A 16,915-nucleotide genomic window follows, 5' to 3' on the forward strand; every position below is an offset into this window, starting at 1 on the left:
GTCTGAAGGCAGAAGCTTCTAGACCGTGAAAAAAGCTGCCGCCTCTCTCTCGAATGCTGGTTACCTGCTATTTCTGTGAGTCTACAGTGAAAACCATTACAAGCTGAACGAAAAGATAACATCCATCTGAAAGTCTAGACTGAAAAAGAAACAAAGACTCCTATTCTTTTATTTTCATCATTATTTTACACCCCTCTTTCTCGTGTGTGTGGGGGTGTTAATGCATAGAGGGTGGGACAAGTTAAAATGGGGGGGGGGGTAAGAGATTAGATAACAATTAACCAGTTGTATTTGATTCCTATTTAATTATAGTATCTGATAATAATAAAAAGTTAATTGTGTTTAAATTTATAAACCTGGAGGTTGTAGTTATTGGGCAGTCACAGGCCTCCGGTACTTTTAAAAATAAAGTTAATTTCAACTTGCGACTCTGGGTCAAGTGGGGCTGGAATTGGCCGCGCACTAGCTCAGGGAGTCGTAACAGTATACAAAATTGGCAAAGGGACAAAAAGTTGAGAGTAGTGGTGATGTTTTTCAGACTGGAGGGTAGTATACAATGGTACTTCCGGGGTAAGTGTTGGGACTACTACTTCTTTCAATTATACCTTATTGACCTGGCCTTGTGTATACAGGGCATAATTTCAAAATCTGTAGATGATACAAAAATCGGAAATGTAGTAAGAAGGGTAGTAGCAGACTTCAGAGCACATAGACAGGCATCTTTAGCTTTATAAATAGGGTCAGAGTACAAAAGTAAGAAAGCAACACTAAATCTTTATAACACACCGGTTAGGTTCCAACTAGAGTAGTGTGTCAAATTCTGAGCAGTGTGTTTCAGGAAGGATGTTACTGCCTTGCATTGGGTGCAGAGGAGATTTACCAAACTGACACCAGGGATGACAGACTTCAGCTATATGGGGAAACCAGAGAACTGCGGTTGTTCCCCTTGAAATAGAGAAGCTTAAGGGAAGATTAAGGTCTTCAAAATCTTGGGAGGCGTTTGAGAATAAATGAGAAACTAGTTCAGTGGTGGAAGGAAAAGTAAGCAGAGGACATCATTTTAAGCTGATTGGCATATCAGCCAAAGATGACATGAGGAAAAGAAAATTATTCATACATAGATTTACATAGAATTTACATGCAGAAGGAGGCCATTTGGCCCATCGAGTCTGCACCGGCTCTTGGAAGAGCACCCTACCCAAGGTCAACACCCTATCCCCATAACCCAGTAACCCCACCCAACACTAAGGGCAATTTTGGACACTAAGAGACAATTTAGCATGGCCAATCCACCTAACCTGCACATCTTTGGACTGTGGGAAGAAACCAGAGCACCCGGAGGAAACCCACGTAGACACAGACAGAGACCCAAGCCGGAATCGAACCTGGGACCCTGGAGCTGTGCTATCCACAATGCTACCGTGCTGCCCTAACACATTCAACAAGTTAGGATCTGGAACGCACTGCCTGAAAGGGCGGTGGAAGTAGACTCAACACTAACTTTTAAAAGGGAATTGAGTCAGTAATTGAAGAAATTGTGGAGCGAAAGGGAAGAACAGGGAAGTGGGATAATTGGATGGCTCTTTCAAAAAGCTGGCAAAAGCACGATGGGCTGAATAGTGCCCTTCTGTGTTGCAAAATTCTACAATTCAATAAGAAAAGTGGTTCAGTCCATCCAACTCACTGTCACTCAGATTGTGTTAGAAGTTGATCTGACTGTTCTCTTATTCTAAACTCACATCATTTTTCTCTGTTGATTCCAAAGTTGATCCGATTCTCCTCATTTCCATTCCCAGTCCCTGTGGCTTCAGTCCATTCACAAACTGACAAATGTAAGTTTGATTTAACTCACAGCTCCTTTAGCTATGACTTTATCTCCTCCTATTCTGTTTTCACACAAAATATCCCTGCAGTCCATCAATTCTTTTCATGAATCTAGACCTTGGAATTCCTCATATTCTTCTTTGGTTGGAGAAAGATTTTGTTTCATCAGTGCTCATGATTCAAAATCCTTCAACCCTCTCTCAATCCTTTACATTGCTTGTTTTGTCTTGATAGAGTGACCAGGACTTTACATAATACCGCACATAGCTCACCATACTTCCCAAAGGATCAGCAACGCTTTTGATTTCCATCCCACGTTCAGTGGTTCAAATACATTTCAATATATTTTTTTTAAATTTAGAGTATCCAATTATTTTTTTCCAATTAAGGGGCAATTTAGCGTGGCCAATCCATCTACCTGCACATCTTTCAGTTGTGCGGGTGAGACCCACGCAGACATGGGGAGACTGTGCAAACTCCACACGGACAGTGACCCGGGTCCGGGATTGAACCCGGGTCCTCGGCGCCGTGATGTACCAGTGCTAACCACAGCGCTACCTCGCCGCCCCCAGTGGTTCAAATATATGACTGCATTTTGAAAAGGAGAGTGAGAAACTTGCTGTGTCTCGAAGTATTGGCGAGGTGACTATAGACACACGTAGAACCAGAAAAGATAACTGCTGCCAGTTTCAGAATGCCTGCAAGGGATTAGCTTATCTTGACAGGGGTAAGATTTAGCATGCAGAATGGGAGCTGTAGAGAAGGCTGTTTTGGAAAAATCTTGCTAAGTTACACAGTTGGATGCCTGTTCTATATCATCTGGTGAAGATGAGGATGATGTTTTATTACCTTTCCAAGTCCTGCGATCATTGGTGTGTTTTCTGTACTGGAAAGAGATGGCAATACAAACAGGGTGGTTAAATATTAGATTTACAAATTATACATTCACTAAAACCTAACTTAACTGAAAAGTCACCTATAGGGGATCAGACAGCTCGTTTTATTAAGACAGTGGGGGCAATTTTGAAGTTAAATCATTGGACGAGAAATGGGCAACAATGAATTAGTTGTCCAATTTAGACCTCACGTGACTTGTATTCAATTGACTTAAATGGAGCATAAAACCGGATAGCTCATTCACTACTATTTGTTTTTGATCTGGCAATGACGCACTTAAACTATGTTCTCCACACTATAATAAGTATTAAAAGGGGTCCATCACAGTTGAAGACTGAAATGTGTTCCTCTTTGTTCCTTGGTACACCAGTTGCTCACTCAGCTCCTCAAGCCTATTCCCTAATTAAACTAGGCCATGGCTGTTCTGTTTTGAAATTTTCAATTGACCCCTGGTCTCAACAGCTTTTTGAAGGCGAGTTCCTGAACTCCATGACCCTTTTGTCAAAAGGTGGATTTGGACTTCATCCCTGACTTTCCGAGCGCTAGTCTTAAGGTTATGCCTGTGTGTTCTGGACTCCTCCACCAGTTGCAAGATTTTCTATTTACCTAATTAAAACTTTTAATCGTAAACATGTTACTTAGATTGTCAGGTCAGTGGAACCCGATCACTGTTAGTCATCGCTTTCACTCCATAACCCCCAACGAGCTTGATATTGAAGCTATAGATCTTATTTGATCAGAAATGCAATGTTAAACTCAGTGGTAATCATCATTCAAGGGTAAAAGAGAAGTTATTTCTTCTGCATTTTACAGATAACTTACCCTGGCCTGAATTTCCTTTCTTGGCCTCCACCAAAGAACATTGGGTATACAGGTGAGCTCGTGCCTGGCCCTCTTGCATACAGAGCTCCAATCCGTGGGCCATAGAACTGTGTGGGTGACAGAAATACAAAGGTTCTGAAATCGAGTAGCACAAGCTCGTCATTTTCATGGTCATTATACTTTGTTTCCTTTCTAAATTTCAATAAACTTGAGACCACTGAGTTGCACCTCCGCCCACTTCCGAACCATAGCTAAGATCGCCGCCCAATTATAATTCTGCAGATTCAGCAGCGCCAGCTCCCCCCCCCACTTTCCCAAAACACCTGCCTGGTCTGGGGAACTTTACCTGCCCACACGAACCCCAGTATCATCTGATTCATCCTACGAAAAGAAAGACTTGGGCACGGAAATTGAGAGACTCAGACACGAACAAAAACTTCGGCAACACCGCCATCATTACTGTCTGGACGCATCCAGCCAACGACAAAGGCAACACATCCCACCTCCTAAAGTTGTCCTTCATTCACTCCACCAGCTTTGCCAGATTCAACGTGGGCAGCCGGATCCAGCTCTGTGCCACATGGATCCCAAGATGACAAAAGCCCCTACCAACGGAAACGGCACCCTCCTTAAACTCCACTCTCTCCCCTTACCCCCGACTGTTGATCAGGAATACCTCACTTTTCCCCATATTGAGCTTATACCCCAAAAGACTGACCCCGCCCCCCCCCCCAAAGATTCCCATAATCCTGTCAAAACTTTCAACCGGATTCACAATATATAACAAGAGATCAACAGTTTATAAAGAGACTCGGTGCCCAGCTCACCCACCCCCGATGCCCTGCCACCCCCTCGAGGCCATAAGTGCCATTGCCAACGGTTCAATCGTTAGGGCAGAGAGCAAAGGAGAGAGAGAGAGAGGGCAACCCTGCCTCATCCCACAGTGCAACTCAAAATACTCCAAATTGACACTACTGGTACGCACACATGCCTCAGGAGCCCTACACAGCAATCTCACCCAGTCAACAAACCCTTGCCCAAACCGAACTGCCCCAGCACCTCGAATAAGTATGGCCACTCCACACGGTCAAACACCTTCTCCACGTTCAGACACAATCACCTCCATTTCCGGCCCATAAAGGGTAGCATTATCACATTCAATAGCCTCCGAACAATGGCCGATAGCTGCCTCCCCTTCACGAACCCAGTTTGGTCCAGCACCGCCACCCCCCTCATCTTCATATCCAGCCTCAAATGAAACACCTGTCCCTCACATCACTTCCTCAGCTTCTTTTGATCCACCACCTTCAAATGAGTCTCTTGCAAAAATACAACGTCCGACCTGAGACTCCTCAAATGCGTGAACACCTGCAACCTCTTAACCGGCCTATTTAATCCCCAAACATTCCATGACATCAGCCGGGTCGGTGGGGGAGTGGGCCCCGGCCCCTGCCCCTTCCCACCTCCTGTCAGCCATATCTCCGCTTTAACCAGCTACCCCAGGTCCCCGCTCTGTGCCCCCCTAGGGCCTCCCCAAGATGTCTGCCGACATCCCCATAAGCAACTGCGCCACACCAACTCCATCCAAGTCAGCAACCCATTCCTCCCCCCCCCCATCCCTAACAAAGAAAACCACCACCCCCCATACCAAATCTATCCCTCACTTCGCTCCCATTAACTAACCTATCCGCGAGCATGGTGGCCCCCACTCGAGGCAACTGCATTCCCCCAAACCTCCCACAATCTCTTGTACCCACTGCTCCACATATACCCTTGGTGAACCACTGCAGTTCACGGAGTGTGGGTACATCCACAGTGCTGTCTGGGAGGGAGTGGCAGGAATTTGACCCAGCAACAACAAGCAATGATACATTTCCAAGTCAGGATGTTGAGTGGCTTGGAAGGGAACTTCCAGGTGGTGGCGTTCCAATGTGTTTGCTGTCTTTGTGCTTCTAGATAATAGCTGGTTTGGAAGGTGCTGTCTAAGGAGCCTTAGTGATGGGAAGAAAACCGAACTGCAACATCAGCGGAAAGCTGATTGGCTTGGATTGTAGATTTGTTTCCCTTTCTCCAAAGTTAGGAAGTATGTCTAAGGAGCTGAGAAATTTAAAAAAAAATGTTTTTAATCATAAAGCCTTTCAATTAACTTTCCTATATTTAAGTGACAACAGGAGAAAGGAACAGAGTAGCTAGTGATAGATATAGACTACACAGATATAGATATAGATAGATAGAGGAATGATAATTTAGCCCCGACTCCTGAAGTGCACATCATATTTCATGATGGAGCACCAGGACATCTCCTCTGCCCTGTAAAATAAACTTAGCATACCCAATTCATTGTTTCCAATTAAGGGGTAATTTAGCATGGCCAATCCACCTACCCTGCACATCATAGATTATCATAGAAATTACAGTGCAGAAGGAGGCCATTCGGCCCATCGAGTCTGCACCGGCTCTTGGAAAGAGCACCCTACCAAGGTCCACACCTCCATCCTATCCCCATAACACAGTAGCCCCACCCAACACTAAGGGCAATTTTGGACACTAAGGGCAATTTAGCATGGCCAATCCACCTACCCTGCACATCTTTGGACTGTGGGAGGAAACCGGAGCACCCGGAGGAAACCCACGCAGACACGGGGAGAATGTGCAGACTCCACACAGACAGTGACCCAAGCCGGGAATCGAACCTGGGACACTGGAGCTGTGAAGCAATTGTGCTATCCACAATGCTACCGTGCTGCCCACATCTTTGGGTTGTGGGGGCGAATATGCAAATGCTACACGGACAGTGACCCAGAGCCGGGATCGAGCCTGGGACCTCGGCGCCGCGAGGCAGCAATGCTAACTACTGTGCCACCATTCCTGTGTTCAGTATAACTACATGTGCAGGACGTGTCATTGGCTGCTGCAGGTTTAACTACGGGTTTCGGGGCTTGAGCAGCAGCTGGCACCGCTGCAACGCATCTGTGAGGTTGAGAGCTTTGTGGATGGCAGGTTTGTAGATGTGGTCACCCCGCAACCTAAGGGTATACGAGAGAAATGGAATGGGTGACCACCAGGTCGTCAAAAAGAAATAGGCACGTCCCCTGAGTGCATATTACTCTCCAACCAGTATACTGAGGAAGTCACGGTCCATCTAGGACTGCAACCTAAATCTATGACACCACAGCTGGCTCAGCTCCACAGGGGGGCAGAAAGGTGAACAGAAGAGCAATAGTGATTGGAGATAGGATAGTTAGGAGTATAGACTGCCATTTCTGCGGCTGCAAACATTAATCTAGGAGGATATGTTGTCTTCCTGGTGCCAGAGTCAAGGACATCACTAGCACCTGCAGAATACTGAGGAAGGAGGGTGAATAGCCAGTGGTGTGGTCCATATCAGTAACAACAACATAGGTGGAAAGAGAGATGCAGTCCAGCAGTCAAAATCGAGTTAGGTAAGAAATTAGCAAGCAGGACCTCAAAAGTAGTAATCTCTGGATTACTCCTGGTACTGTGCCAAAGCGAATATAGATATAGGATAGAGCAGATTGATTCATGGCTGGACAGATGGGATAGGGAGAAGGGCTTTAGAGTATTGGGACATTGGGATCAGTCTGACGAAGATAGGATCAGAACAAGCTGGACAGGTTGCACCTAAACAGAGCTGCGACCAATTTCCATGCAGGGTAATTTGCTCGTGGAATTTGGTGAGGGTTTAAACTAACTGGGCACTGGTTATGGAAGCAGGAGGTAACACTCGAGAGAGATTTCCAAGTGCAAAGAATATTAGGAAAGGCAGATAGTACTTGAGCAGGAAATAGGCATTAGATGGTTTCAGCATAATAGGGGAATTAATATTGTCTAAATTAGGGTTACCGTACATGTACGTGAATGCTTATAGTGCGGGAAATAAGATTAATGAGTTGTAAAAGCAGATAGCCATGTGGGAATATGTGGCCTGGCCAAAAGAGGGCAGAATTGGGTACTAAATATTCCTGGATACAAGGTGTTCTGGAAATATAGGGAAGGAAAGGAGTGGGAGTGGCAATATTGATCAAGGAGAACATTGCAATGCTGGAGAGAGGGGAAGTCCCAGAGGGACAGGGACAGAATCTATTTGGCTAGAGCCGAGGAACAAAAAAAAGGTATGAAAACATTTCTCGGTGTAGTCTATAGGCTGCTAACTAATGGGAAAGACATAGAGGAAGAAATTTACAAGGAAATTACAGAGAGATGTAAGAATTATGGAGTAGTTATCACGGGGGACTTTAGTTATCTGAAACGAAAGACAAAATGCTGGAAAATCTCTGCAAGTCTGGCAGCATCTGTAGGGAGAGAAAAGAGCTAACGTTTCGAGTCCGATGACTCTTTGTCAAAGCGACAAAGTTATCTGAATATAGACTGGGATAGTAATAGTGTAAAGGGAGGGGCAAGAGTTCCTATGTGTTCAGGGTATATCGTGTCAAGATACAGATCAGTCATGAAGTGACTGAGTAGCAGAATAAGCTCCTGGGGTGGAAAGGCTTACTCCTGGTTCTGTGTTTTGTTCACAAGTCTAATTCGCCAGCCTAGTGCATACACCTGGGCTCAGAGAAGTATTTTACCTTGTGTCCTACGATTGTGAGATAATCCACACCAAGATCCTGCACGTCTACTCGCAGTTTGCCGATTCCCTGCGCTGCATCTGTGTGCAGCAAAATCCTGGGTATTTCTGCGTATCTTTGCTGATTTACAGCCTTCACTCGCTGGCACATCTCCGCAATTGGCTGTAATCGAGCAATTTCCATTGAAACTTGTTATTGTGTTGTTGGTCAGGGTGCAAGTACAATATATATCATTTTGGAACATAAAATGGAGATACTTCTTCCAACAACAGTATCAAATATAGGCTGCCGCACATTACAGTAAACACAAATGTTATCTAACTACTCAAAATGGAATTAGATCAATTTTCAGCTCAGCTGGGAGTAGAATGTGGAAAGTCTATAATATAACATAAATGCTATGGGCAGCCAGGAAAACCAGACAATCTGGCCAATGAAGCACTGTTAACTCATGTCAATTTGCATTTTCATTTCTTATATGTTAGCATATCTAGCATTGTTGGTTCATTGGTGGATGAATCTGAACATTTCTATTTTGACTCAAAAATGGCAAGGTGTTAAAGAAAAATGGATTTAAATTTTATTTGCGGCCTGTGAAGCTCCATGGTGATATGGAGCCAAGTAGCTCAGTAAAAGCTTGGAAACTGCACTCCAAGAACAGTGAGAAAGTGGGCATTTTTTTTACACTGTGGGATAGAAATCATCTTTTTTAGTTAGCTATAGATAAAAGGTTTATATAAAAGATCATTAAGAATAATTAACTAAATCAATATATATTAACCATAACAGTAAGAAAAGCTGAATGCTTGTGAATTGATCAGATAAGCAAACTGCTAGAGTCTACAAGGCCAAACTAGCAGAAAGACCCTTTGTGTTAGAGAGCTGGGCTAAGATCCCAGTTCCATGTCCATGGTAACAACATGTCACCCCATAGTGCTAATATTGGTGGGAAAGGTTTTCTTCGCTATGGAAAAATACAGAAATCTTTTATCTCTTAATTTGATAGACATTTTCTCGAATTGAATGAATTGTAAATTATTTAAACCCAATCACAGCCGTAAAGGGGATAGACTTTAAAGCTTTAAAGAGTTTCTATTCTTACCTAATTTCGGAAACCTATTGCTAGCTTTGCAAACCGCCATTTTCTTTTGTTTCGTTTTTGTACTGTACATTTTGATTTGGAGCTGAATTACCTGGAACTATAATTGTATTTTAAATTCAATTCAACTTGTCTGTATTTGCTAAGGACAAACAATCGATACATCTAACTAGCTTACTGCAGGGCTAGTCGGACCTTCCTAAATTCTGTACTTGTGTGAAAATTGAAGCTTACCAGTAGACACTACTAGCTGGCAAAATAAGTTGCAAATTGCTTTTAACCCAAGAAGCCCAGTCTTGAATTTCTGTTATTTGGTATATGGTACGGCGTTACAGGTATACGAATAGACACAAAGATCCCACACTGGTGTATAAAAATGTAGTGATTATGTTACTGGACTTGTAAACCAGGGAAAGTGAGTTCAAATCCCACCATGGTAGTTTGGAACCCTGAATTCATTTTTAAACATAATCTGAAAATAAAAATCAGCAGGTATCAGTTAAAGTGAAAATGAACAAATTAAATAGAAGCGGCAGTGGGCCATTCAGCCCCTCGAGCCTGTTCCAGCATTCAACTCATGGCTGATCTTCTCCCTCAATATCAGTTGCCTGCACTACCCGCATATCCCTTGATGTCTTTAATATGTAAAAATGTATCCATCTCTGTCTTGAACATGGTCTATGGCAGAGTCTCCACAGCCCTCTGGGTAGAGAATGAATTCCAAAGATTTAACACCCTCATGAGCAAGAACATCCACCCACCCCTCAAAAGCAACAGGAGGTATCCTTCCTGCATGAAGCTTTCAGGTTGTTGTAAAACCCAACTGATTCACAGGGAAGGAAACCTGCCATCCTTACCCAGTCTGGCCTACATGCGACCAGTTCCAGACCAATGTGGTTGACTCTTAGCTGCTCTCTGAAGTAGCTGAGCAAGCCACTGTTGCATCAAAACTCTTTCAGCAGTTCAAGAATCAATCCTCGTTCAGCAGTTCAAGAATAAGGGCCACCACCACATTCTCAGGGCAACTATAGGCATTAAAATGGTAGCCTTGTCAGTGACACACACTTCTTGAGATTGAAATAAAAACATAATTACCATCAAAACTCCTGTCTCATTGTTTGCGAGCATAACAGAAACAAGACAGGTGGTTGGCCGGACAGCACCTATCACATCATCTACTTCGATGCAGCCGGTTACCTTGGAAACAGGCAAAAACGTAACTTCTGAAATGGAGAAAAATAATGGCCCTTTCACTTATTGGCTCCTGTAACCTTAATGTTTTGCAATTTGTATAAACTACAAAAATCACCCCATTTGTAACCAATTGGGAGATTTTTCACTACCTTTCAGCAGCTGCTTTTTCTCCTGCTAGGAAATGTATTTTCCTGTACAGGCCACCGAAGCACGCTTAACAGGCCACAGACTGCACACTTAACAATGTGCTCAAAAATCCCAAAACGCTTCTGCACCCTGAGCTCCACATGTGGTTGAGACTCTCAATCTGATCTTCTCAGCTGATGGGAAGTCGGTGAGATCATTCAGGATTGGAATTATTACAAGGCTTTTCTGGCTGGGGTTAAGGGGTCGGAATACTCGGCAATTGCAGTATCAGATCATGCTCCGCATTGGATGGATATGGTACTGGAGAAGGGGGTAGCGCAAAGGCCGGAGTGGAAATTAGATGTGGAACTTTTGGAGGACCAAGAATTCTGTGAGAAAATTGAAAATGTAATTGAGGAATATGTAGGTTTCAACTGTACGGGTGAGGTGTCGAAGGCAGTTGTCTGGGAGGCTCTAAAGGCGTGGTGAGGGGTGAGGTGATCTCGTTTAAGGCCAGGGTGGACAAAGGGGAGAGGTTGGAGCGACAGAGGGTAATAGATGAGATGTTGGAGGTAGACAGGAGTTATGCAGAAGATGGGGACCCAGCGAAGTTGGAAAAGCGGAAGGAACTACAGGCGAGCTTTGACCGACTATCTACCAGGAAGGCGGTGTGCCAACTGAGGCTAGCAAGGAGTGCAGCTTACGAGCATGGAGATAAGTATGTTAGCAGGTCAGCTCCGGAAGGAGGCAGCAGTGAGGGAAATTGTTCAGGTGAGGGACAGGGCAGGGAAGTTGGTGGTGGCTCCGGATCTGATTAACAAGGATTTTGAGGAATTTTATGAGAGGTTGTACAGGTCAGAGCTACCTGGGGGAGATCAGGAGATGGAGGAATTTCTAGATAGGTTGGAGTACCCCACGTTCATGGAGGGGGACAGGGCTACATTAGAAGGAGCGATAGTGGAGCAGGAGATAAAAGATGCGATTGGGAGGATGCAGTCGGGGAAGGTGGCAGGGTCGGATGGGTTTCCAGTGGAATATTATAAAAAATTCAAGGATAAACTGGCACCCTTGATGGTGGGGATGTTTGACGAGGCAATAGGGAAGGGGGTATTGCCACAAACTTTGGGGCAGGCATCAATTTCCCTGTTGCTAAAAAAAGATAAGGACCCGACGGAGTGTGGGTCGTATAGGCCCATATCACTTTTGAATGTGGACGCAAAAGTATTGGCGGGTAGGCTTGAGGAGTGCCTCCCGAAGGGGATAGGTGAAGGTCATACGGGGTTCGTGAGAGGGAGGTCCAAAAGCTCTTTTCAAACGTTAGAAGGGTATTGAATGTCGTTATGGCACCGGCGGAGGGGAAGGAAACAGGTAGCTGTGGCACTGGACACAGAGACGGCGTTTGACCAGGTAGAATGGGGATACTTGATGGCAATTCTGGAGCGGTTTGGGATTGGACCAAGATTTGTGAACTGGATAAAGCTACTATACAAGGAGCCGAGGGAGAGAGTCCGCACAAACAACATCAGCTCGAGATACTTTTCTCGCCACCGTGGGACTAGGCAGGGATGTCCTAAGTCCCCCCTGCTGTTTGCACTCGCGATTGAGCCGTTGGCCATCACATTAAAAGGTTCGGGAGTATGGAAAGGAATAGTGCGGGGGGGGGATAGAGCATAGGGTGTCCTTATATGCCGATGACTTGCTGTTATACATGTCGGAACCGTGTGTGTCGATAGGGGGAATATTGGAGCTGCTTCGGGTGGTTGGGTCTTTCTTGGGGTACAAACTAAATCTAGACAAGAGTGAGTATTTTGTGGTGTCTCGGCCGGGGGTGGGTGGGCTGCCATTCCGTAGGGCAGGGACTCACTTTAGGTACCTGGGGTACAGGTTGCCCGGGAGTGCGGGGGGCTCTGCAGGTACAACATTTCTAGTTTGGTGGGGAGAGTGAAAGTTGATCTGGCAAGGTGGGTTGGTTTCCCTCTGTCACTGGCGGGTCGGGTACAGGCGGTTAAAATGAACGTGTTGCCGCGATTTGTTTATTTTCCAATGCCTGCCGATTTTCCTGCCAAAGGCTTTTTTCAGAGAGATTGAGAGAATGATTACTTTGTTCATATGGGGACGGAAGGTGGCCAGAGTGAGAAAGGTGCTGCTACAGAGGTGAAGGCAGGCATGGGGTTTGGGTCTTCCGAACCTGATGTATTACTACTGGGCAGCGAATGTGGAGAAGGTGCGGAGCTGGGTCAGAGGGGTTGATTCCCAGTGGGTCAGAATGGAGGAGAGTTTGTGCAGGGGGTCGGGATTGAAAGCACTAGCAACAGCGCCGCTCCCGATGGCCCTGGGGAAATACTCAGGGAGTCCAGTAATAATAGCTTCATTGGGAATTTGGAGGCAGTTTCGCCAACACTTTGGGTTGGGGGCAGGGTCAAGGGAAATGCCGATTCGGGGGAACCACAGATTTGAGCCAGGGAAGTGGGATGGAAAATTTCGGAATTGGGAGGAGAAGGGGATTAAGGCACTAAGGGGTCGGTTTGCAGGACTGGATGAGCTGGAACAGGGGGAAATGTTCAGATACTTGCAGGTTCAAGATTTTGCAAGAAAGGAGATCGAGAACTTCCCGGAGGAGCTGGCCTCCACATTGCTGGAGGAGGTGCTGACGACAGGGGGACTGGAGAAGGGGGCAGTGTCGCCGGTTTACAGAACTATTTTGGAAGAGGAGAAGGCACCACTGGAAGGGATCAAAGCAAAGTGAGAGGAAGAGTTGGGAGAGGATATGGAGGAGGGGTTCTGGTGTGAGGTGCTCCGGAGAGTGAACGCCTCCACCTCGTGCGCGAGGTTGGGGCTGATACAGCTAAAGGTGGTATACAGAGCACACCTCACGAGGGCGAGGATGAGCCGATTCTTTGAAGGAGTAAAAGATGTGTGTGAACGTTGCGCCGGGGGGGGGGGGGCCATATTCGGGGTGTCGGACCAGCCAGGGTTGGAAACGGGCGCGGAGGCAGATGTTGTCGCCTCATTGATCGCCTGAAGGCAGATCCTGATGGGTTGGAGAGCGACGTCTCCACCTTGTGCCCTGGCAGGGGACCTGTTGGAATTCTTGACTCTTGATTCATTTGTCTATGTGAACATGCGGGCTAATGTTTTGGGTTTGGTGGGAGGATGGGATTGTTGTTATTGATATGGGGATTGACATATTTGTTACTGATTATTGTTGGTGGATGTAAATTTGGGAGAATATGTGAAAAAGGAGAATAAAAATATTTTTTAAAAAAGGATTGGAATTGTTACATATCTAATAAGAAGTCCTGACTTGACTACCGATGGCGGCAATGAGTGAGTGAGACGCATATTCGGGGGCTCTCACTCCGGCGGGATTTGAGGACCTGGTTCCCCGGTTTTGCGGGGCTGTGAAGCGCTGAAAGGACGGCCACGGGGGGCTAAGGAGCGAGTAGAGCTGCATGGAACTGCAGGAGAGCAGAAAGCAGCGCAAATGGGAGAGGAAGGGACAAAGGCAAGGTGCAGGGGAAGCTGACCCGGGAGCAAAGATGGCGGACTTCCGATGGTGATTAGGTTCCACAAGTTTGTGGAGAAGGAGCGGGTGCTGCAGTGGGCAAAGAGCGCTAAGAGCAGCACGTGGAATAACAGTGTCCTTCACATTTACCAGGACCTAAGCCATGAGATGGCCAGGCAGCGAGCAGCCTTTAAACAAGTTAAGGAGGTGTTGTTCAAAAAGCACGTGAAGACCTCTTCCGGGTGCGGCTATGCAGAGCTAGGTCGCATATTCGGCAGCTCCTGCTTGGAACGGACTTTTGGGCTCTTTTACAGGGCCCCCACGGCATTTGTTTGACATTTCCCGGTGTGGGAAGAAGGCGGCAATATTCCCCCGACAGTGTCCCCCAGGAAGGGTATGTCTCTTGGTTGCCAGACACACGCAGAAACAGTGAAAGATTTGGCTGCAACTACAGGATAAACAGGGCCTCTTCCAGCATGCAGGCGGGGGAAGGGCAAGCTTAAAGCTGCAAGCTGACCTGAGGGCCTGTATCAAAGGTGAATTCTAGCAGCAGAGGGAACAACTGTGAAAAGACCTCATCAAGGCCACTGAAGGGACTTCCGGTTGCGGTGATGCCTAGCTAGCCGCACGCTTCGGCGGCTCCAGCTCTGACGGACCTTCGGGCTCTTTTAAGAGCCTCAACGGGGAATTTTTCGACGACGCAACCCGGTGTGGGGCGTGTGAGAAGGGAGTCCCCCCAAACGAAGGAGGAAAAAACCGGCGGCGGCTGCAGCGCGAGGAATCGTCGACCAAAGGGTCAGAAAGAGAGAAGTACAAGATGGCGGCGGAGAAAGCGCAGGCGACATGGGGGCCTGAGCATGAAATTGTGAGACGGTGCGTGGAGCTGCTGAAGAGGGAGGTGCTGACCCCGTTGCTACAGGCAATTGAGGGGCTCAAGGAGACATTAAAGACCCAGGAGACAGAGCTCCGTGTGGTGGAGCAGAAGGTGACAGATATTGAGGACGAGATCCTGGGCCTGGCGGTTAAGACACAGACGCACGAGGCACTTCATAAAAAGTGTACTGAAAGGATCGAAGCCCTAGAAAATGGAGCGCGAAGGAAGAACCTTCGGATACTGGGTCTCCCTGAGGGTGTGGAAGGAGTGGACTGTGGAGCGTACGCAAGTACGATGCTGAGCTCACTGATGGGTGCTGAGGCCCCTACGGGCCCCTTGGAGGTGGAGTGGGCAAATCGGATTCCGGCGAGAAGACCAAAAGCGGGAGAACCACCCAGGGCGATAATCGTGCGATTTTACCGCCTTAAGGATAGAGAAGAGGTCCTGAGATGGGCTAAAAAGGTGCGGAGTAGCAGATGGGAGAATGCAGTGGTACGGGTATACCAGGATTGGAGTGCGGAGGTGGCGAGAAGGAGGGCGAGCTTCAACCGAGCCAAAGAGGTGTTGCATAAAAGGAAGGTGAAGTTCGGGATGCTGCAGCCGGCAAGACTATGGGTCACGTATCAGGAGAGACACCATTATTTCGAGACGGCGGAGGAAGCATGGACCTTCATCAAAGAAGAGAAATTGGATCGGAACTGAGGGACTGATGCTGCAGGAAATGTTATTGTTAATGTTACGGTGGAAGTTAATTGAGAAGTAAACAGGGAAGGGGGGAGACATTGGGGAAATGTGGGCGCCGGTGAGGGGGGAAAGACGGGACATAGTTGGAGAATGGGGAAGGGGAGGGGGAGGGGAAAGGGAGCTGCGCCATAAGAGGCGGGTCAGGTAAAGGGATGTTCCCGCACCAGAAAGAATAAGGCGGGAAGACAGGCGCAAGGCGGATGGGAGTTCCCCACATGGGGGGGGTCGAGGAGTGAGCAGGAGTAGCCGGGGTCAGTTGAAGTCAGCTGACTTACGGAAGTAATATGGGGGGAGCAATCAAGCTAGAAAGAGATCTAGCGGGGAGGGGAGGAGGGAGGGAGAAGGGGGGGGACAACTGGGTTGCTGCTGCGGAAATCCAAAAGGAAATGGCTAAAGAGTGGGTGGGCGGGGATGGTGTGCGACGCTGGGGGAGCGAGCGGGAGCGCGGAGGCGGGATATGGGACTGGCCTAGAGAAGGTAATGGCTAGTCGACACGGGAGGGGGGCAGGTAGCCCCCTAGTGAGGCTGATCACGTGGAACGTGAGAGGCCTGAACGGACCGATAAAAAGGGCCCGAGTGCTCGCGCATTTGAAAGGACTAAGGGCAGACGTGGTTATGCTCCAAGAGACGCACCTAAAGGTGGCGGACCAAGTTAGGCTAAGGAAAGGATGGGTGGGACAGGTGTTCCACTCAGGACTGGACGCAAAGAATAGAGGGGTGGCCATTTTGGTGGGGAAACAGGTCGCATTTGAAGCAAAGAACATCGTAGCAGATAGCGGAGGTAGATATGTAATGGTGAGTGGCAGGCTGGAGGGAATGGAGGTCGTGTTGGTTAACGTGTATGCCCCAAACTGGGACGATGCAGGATTTATGAGACGGATGCTGGGGCGTATACCGGACCTGGAGGTAGGAAACTTGATTTTAGGAGGGGACTTTAATACGGTGCTGGACCCGGGGCTAGATAGATCCAGCTCAAGGACCGGAAGAAGGCCGGCAGCGGCCAAGGTACTTAAGGGGTTTATGGACCAAATGGGGGGAGTGGATCCATGGCGATTTCTTAGACCTAGGGCTAGGGAGTATTCCTTCTTCTCCCATGTCCATAAAGTGTACTCCCGGATAGATTTTTTTGTTTTGGGAAGGTCGTTGATCTCTAGGGTGGAAGAAGCTGAGTACTCAGCCATAGCGGTTTCGGATCATGCCCCACATTGGGTGGACCTGGAATTAGGAGAGGAAAGGGA

At 47.3% G+C, this 16,915-nt stretch overlaps 1 protein-coding gene across 9 annotated transcripts in view; it reads right to left on the reverse strand.

Annotated features, from left to right (window-relative positions):
- Positions 1-16,915, reverse strand: part of scly (selenocysteine lyase) — an 81,523-nt gene that overhangs the window by 8,852 nt on the left and 55,756 nt on the right. For all 9 annotated transcript variants that reach the window (XM_072474833.1, XM_072474827.1, XM_072474832.1 and 6 more), the window contains 4 exons: positions 10,330-10,457; positions 8,136-8,297; positions 3,544-3,650; positions 2,674-2,710 (listed from right to left, as the gene is read on the reverse strand). In XM_072474833.1, coding sequence (XP_072330934.1) covers positions 2,674-2,710; positions 3,544-3,650; positions 8,136-8,297; positions 10,330-10,457 — 434 coding nt within the window. The remainder of the gene's footprint in view (positions 1-2,673; positions 2,711-3,543; positions 3,651-8,135; positions 8,298-10,329; positions 10,458-16,915) is intronic.

This window comes from Scyliorhinus torazame, chromosome 14 (assembly GCF_047496885.1).
Source record: "Scyliorhinus torazame isolate Kashiwa2021f chromosome 14, sScyTor2.1, whole genome shotgun sequence".
Lineage (NCBI taxonomy): Eukaryota > Metazoa > Chordata > Chondrichthyes > Carcharhiniformes > Scyliorhinidae > Scyliorhinus > Scyliorhinus torazame.